Genomic DNA, 5,723 nt, shown 5'->3' with positions numbered 1-5,723 from the left:
AACGAAGACTCTGACGACATGGAGATTAAGTTCATGTGTATCCTCTGTACCAGGAGCTTCCCACATCTCAGGAGAGGTACTAGAGAAACACTGCTTTATCACTACTGACTACATCTCAGGAGAGGTACTAGATAAACAATGCTTTATCACTACTGACTACATCTCAGGAGAGGTAGCAGAGAAACACTGCTTCATCACTACTGCAGTATTAGATATACTTATTATTGGGGATACAAGCCTCGATATCTAGCTTTTACGATTGATATGATTGGCATGTCATTTCTGTTTTGCAGTGTTCCAAGAGTTTGTCCGATGCAGCAATAAGGACATTGAGCAGATCATCAAGAAGGAGATGTCTGGAGACGTGAAACAGGCCATGTATGGCATAGGTAAGGATTGGATGGCTGTGCATAGACTGCTTACTTACGTACTTACCTATTTAGGCCCTTGAGTGGAGTACGGGGCTCCCGAGTGGCGCAGCGGTCTAAGGCACTGCATCTCAGTGCTTGAGGCGTCACTACAGACCCCCTGGTTCGATTCCAGGCTGTATCACAACCGGCCGTGATTGGGAGTCCCATAGGGCGGCGCGCAATTGGCCCAGCGTCGTCCGGGTTTGGCCGGTGTAGGCCGTCATTGTAAATAAGAATTTGTTCTTAACTGACTTGCCTAGTTAAATAAAGGTTAAATAAAATAAATAAATAGGCCACTGAGGCTGTTGACATCTTACAGGTTTGGGTATTGTAATATTTTGTTTTTGTTGACCTATCATATCTCTTTCTCTCTGCAGTTCGGAGTGTAAAGAACCAGTCTAATTACTTTGCTGAGCGCCTGTACAAAGCCATGAAGGTAGGTCTATTTCTGCTGCTTTTAGAAACGGCTCCCATTGCAGTCCAGCCATATTTCACTGGCCTGTGGATAGGTACCTAAATGCCGTTTTTACTAGGCTAGCTGTTAGCACTAGCAGGGGATGCATTTTACTAGGCTAGCTGTTAGCACTAGCAGGGGATGCATTTTACTAGGCTAGCTGTTAGCACTAGCAGGGGATGCATTTTACTAGGCTAGCTGTTAGCACTAGCAGGGGATGCATTTTACTAGGCTAGGGATGCATTTTACTAGGCTAGCTGTTAGCACTAGCAGGGGATGCATTTTACTAGGCTAGCTGTTAGCACTAGCAGGGGATGCATTTTACTAGGCTAGCTGTTAGCACTAGCAGGGGATGCATTTTACTAGGCTAGCTGTTAGCACTAGCAGGGGATGCATTTTACTAGGCTAGCTGTTAGCACTAGCAGGGGATGCATTTTACTAGGCTAGCTGTTAGCACTAGCAGGGGATGCATTTTACTAGGCTAGCTGTTCGCACTAGCAGGGGATGCATTTTACTAGGCTAGCTGTTAGCACTAGCAGGGGATGCATTTTACTAGGCTAGCTGTTAGCACTAGCAGGGGATGCATTTTACTAGGCTAGCTGTTAGCACTAGCAGGGGATGCATTTTACTAGGCTAGCTGTTCGCACTAGCAGGGGATGCAATTTTACTAGGCTAGCTGTTAGCACTAGCAGGGGATGCATTTTACTAGGCTAGCTGTTAGCACTAGCAGGGGATGCATTTTACTAGGCTAGCTGTTAGCACTAGCAGGGGATGCATTTTACTAGGCTAGCTGTTAGCACTAGCAGGGGGATGCATTTTACTAGGCTAGCTGTTAGCACTAGCAGGGGATGCATTTTACTAGGCTAGCTGTTAGCACTAGCAGGGGGATGCATTTTACTAGGCTAGCTGTTAGCACTAGCAGGGGATGCAATTTTACTAGGCTAGCTGTTAGCACTAGCAGGGGATGCATTTTACTAGGCTAGCTGTTAGCACTAGCAGGGGATGCATTTTACTAGGCTAGCTGTTAGCACTAGCAGGGGGATGCATTTTACTAGGCTAGCTGTTAGCACTAGCAGGGGATGCAATTTTACTAGGCTAGCTGTTAGCACTAGCAGGGATGCATTTTACTAGGCTAGCTGTTAGCACTAGCAGGGGATGCATTTTACTAGGCTAGCTGTTAGCACTAGCAGGGGATGCAATTTTACTAGGCTAGCTGTTAGCACTAGCAGGGGATGCATTTTACTAGGCTAGCTGTTAGCACTAGCAGGGGATGCATTTTACTAGGCTAGCTGTTAGCACTAGCAGGGGATGCATTTTACTAGGCTAGCTGTTAGCACTAGCAGGGGATGCATTTTACTAGGCTAGCTGTTAGCACTAGCAGGGGATGCATTTTACTAGGCTAGCTGTTAGCACTAGCAGGGGATGCATTTTACTAGGCTAGCTGTTAGCACTAGCAGGGGGGATGCATTTTACTAGGCTAGCTGTTAGCACTAGCAGGGGATGCATTTTACTAGGCTAGCTGTTAGCACTAGCAGGGGATGCATTTTACTAGGCTAGCTGTTAGCACTAGCAGGGGATGCATTTTACTAGGCTAGCTGTTAGCACTAGCAGGGGATGCATTTTACTAGGCTAGCTGTTAGCACTAGCAGGGGGATGCATTTTACTAGGCTAGCTGTTAGCACTAGCAGGGGGATGCATTTTACTAGGCTAGCTGTTAGCACTAGCAGGGGATGCATTTTACTAGGCTAGCTGTTAGCACTAGCAGGGGATGCATTTTCTGAGCCATTCATGTTGTTGCTTCTGTCTACCTGGTAGGCTATGTACTGTGTCTTTTGTATTGTGTTGTGTTTGTGTGGACCCCAGAAAGAGTATAGATGTTGATACATCAACAGTGAATAGAAGGGATCCAACTATATGGATCCACATGTCACTCTTTCCTCTCTGCAGGGTATGGGCACAGAAGACAGGGCTCTCATCCGCATCATGGTCTCACGCAGTGAAGTCGACCTCTTCAATATCCGCAAAGAGTTCAAGGAGACTCACGACTGCTCTCTCCATGAATTCATCCAGGTAGAAACTATGGTTGTAAGTTTTCATATATTACATGTCGATTAACACGCTACTGTCTACTGTCATGCATGTCCCTTTACATGTCCCTGTACCCTCGCAGTGTGTGCGTGTGTGTGCGTGTGTGTGTGTGTGTGTGTGTGTGTCCTGTGTGCTGCAGCACATCCTCTTTTTGTGGAGGCGGGTGGAGGGGGACCGGTGCTCTATAGCTTCCTGTGTTGGGCGGGGCTTTTGCTGCTGCGGCTGCCATACAGCTGTTTAGGAATTTCCCCTGCATGCTCGACTTCCTCTCTGTAGGCCACCAAGCATGATTGACTAGGAGATGCCGAGGCATTTTACATTTTAGTCATTTAGCAGACGCTCTTATCCAGAGCGACTTACAGTTATGTCTATGTACTGTATATGTCTATGTACTGTATATGTCTATGTACTGTATGTGTCTCTGTACTGTGTCTCTGTCTCTGTGTCTGTGTCTGTGTCTGTGTGACGTTACTGAGTTGACAATTCTTTTACTGTGGGAGCTGCCTCATAGACCTAACTGATTAGTACCACCGCTCTGAATAACTTAGAACCTATCATATTTATATAGCTATATAATATGTGATATAATCTAAGTTATAAACTGGGAGGTTAGAGCCCTGAATGCTGATTGGCTGAAAGCCATGGTATATCAGACTGTATACCACGGGTATGACAAAACATGTATTTTTACTACTCTAATTACGTTGGTAAACAGTTTATAATAGCAATAGACCACCTCAGCGGTTTGTGGTATATGGCCAATATACCACGGCTAAGGCCTGTATCCATATGTTGCGTCATACATAAGAACAGCCCTTAGCCGTGGTATATTGGCCATATACCACACCTCTTCGGGCCTTATTGCTTAATTATATAATATGTGATATAATAACGTATACTGTATAAACACTTAGTAAAAGAGACCCTAAATACTCCTTCCTCTCAATGAGTGTTACATTTTGTGTTCAAAATTTGTATGTGTCCCAAATGGCCCCCTAATCCTAAATAGTGCCATTTGGGACAGAGACAGTTTTAGTAAGTTCCTAAAAAGCTGCTGCTTCCTCTCTCAGGGTGATACCTCAGGGGACTACCGTAAGACCCTGTTGATTCTGTGTGGAGGACAAGACTAGAACCAGAACCACCCAGAAGGCTTCCAGAAGGCTCCAGAACACCAGTGGAGCTTCTGGAACCCTCTAGAACACCAACTGAAGCTGTCAATCTACCGGTCAACTGTGCTGTGTGTACATCCCCATTGAACCCAGTGGGGATAGTCAGTCTGCTCTGTTTGTCCCTCACCGCTGCCACTCCTCTGCCAAAGTGACCTATGACCTCAACAGCCTCCCCACAGAGTCTCAGTTCCTTTCCCTTCCTAGCTTTCTTGAAGTAATCACAGATCTAAATCGGTTCAAGCGATGTTAGGGTGGTAACCTTGCTATGCTTACACCTATCCATAATGAATGATGCATTTCTAAAGAATTGGAACAGGAGCCAAAGCTCTGTGCTGTCACCTCTGTGTCAGCTAGCCTGTCTTCTTCATGTCAAGCTTTTATTTTTTTTTACAGAACCCCCCGTAGTGTTAGTGGTATTTACATTGAAAGGGAGAGATAGACACATAGCCAAGCAGTTTCCTAACTGTCAACCTATTGAGGACTTGAAGTGTTTGAATGGCGCTTCTACAATGCAATAGGTCATCCATCCAATGAATACTGTATGGTTGAAGCTACGCTACATTATGTCTCCTCAAATAAAAGGAATGTGTCGTATTACTACTGGATTCTGTTGGCTTTTCTTTTTTGAAGACAGATTTGACTGATAAGCTATGACCTATATTATGATAAATGCATATAAAATACATTATTTGTTCAAACCGCATTGAAAACATTATAACCAAATTGCTCTCAGGTCCATATTGTGTGTAATATGGCTGAGATAGTGTTAAGGTAATGCCCTGTGTTGATCTCTTCTGACAGTGCTCCAGATACAGCAGGACCAGGTTTAAGGCCATGTCAATGTCTCTACATACCAAATGGCACCCTATTCCCTATATAGTGCACTACTTTTGACCAGAGCCCTATTACATTTACATTTACATTTTAGTCATTTAGCAGACGCTCTTATCCAGAGCGACTTAGTTAGTGAGTGCATACATTATATATATTTTTTCATACTATGAGTCCTGGTCAAAAGTAGTGCACTACGTAGGGAATAGTGTGCCATTTGGGACGTGTCACTATGTTTATCTACCTGGGTAGCTTCGGGGTGCAGTTCAGTGATTTAACTATTGATGTTGGCAGCGGGCACTGGGCAGAGTTTTAGAATCAGGAAACTCCCTGGTTACATCCTAAACGGCACCCTCTTCCCAAAACATGGTGCACTACTTTTTGACCAGAGCCATAAGGGCCCAGGTCAAAAGTAGTGCACTATTTAGGTAATAGCAAACGGTACCCCATTCGGAATAGGCTACCATTTTGGACACGACACTTTGTATAATTCACTCACTGCCCCCTCCCACTGAACCAACAATACATCAAAGTTAACCAATCTTTTTAAAAAATGGTATGTTGTGGTCTTCTCAGTCCTCATCAATCCCTGTCTCATGAAGACGGATTGATGCCCATTTGACAGATTTATGTAACGAAGTCCTAAAAAGTAATCAAAGGGTTTTTCATAGTTAATATAATTGCTATTTCCTTTTGAATCACATCCAGTTCATTCTCTATTTCACACACCTTGGCAGGACTATGAGAGATATCTAAATGATAAACGGTACC

The 5,723-nt window shown here is 44.4% G+C and overlaps 1 protein-coding gene across 2 annotated transcripts in view; it reads left to right on the top strand.

Moving 5' to 3' along the window:
• LOC121538539 (annexin A6-like) overlaps window positions 1–4,718 on the top strand; it is a 33,124-nt gene extending 28,406 nt beyond the window's left edge. The window contains exons 21-25 of one of the 2 annotated variants that reach the window (XM_045206624.1): window positions 1–76; window positions 294–389; window positions 788–846; window positions 2,812–2,949; window positions 4,023–4,718. The exon at window positions 1–76 is cut by the window's left edge and continues 18 nt beyond it. In XM_045206624.1, coding sequence (XP_045062559.1) covers window positions 1–76; window positions 294–389; window positions 788–846; window positions 2,812–2,949; window positions 4,023–4,082 — 429 coding nt within the window. In that variant the 3' untranslated portion in view covers window positions 4,083–4,718. The remainder of the gene's footprint in view (window positions 77–293; window positions 390–787; window positions 847–2,811; window positions 2,950–4,022) is intronic. The other variant, XM_041846664.2, reaches the window with a different exon arrangement.
• The last annotated feature ends 1,005 nt before the right edge of the window (window positions 4,719–5,723 follow it).

The sequence above is a fragment of the Coregonus clupeaformis genome, chromosome 3, assembly GCF_020615455.1.
Source record: "Coregonus clupeaformis isolate EN_2021a chromosome 3, ASM2061545v1, whole genome shotgun sequence".
NCBI classification, from domain to species: Eukaryota; Metazoa; Chordata; class Actinopteri; order Salmoniformes; family Salmonidae; genus Coregonus; species Coregonus clupeaformis.
The sequence above is the reverse complement of the archived record's forward strand: the minus strand, read 5'-3'. Positions and strand labels throughout refer to the sequence as shown.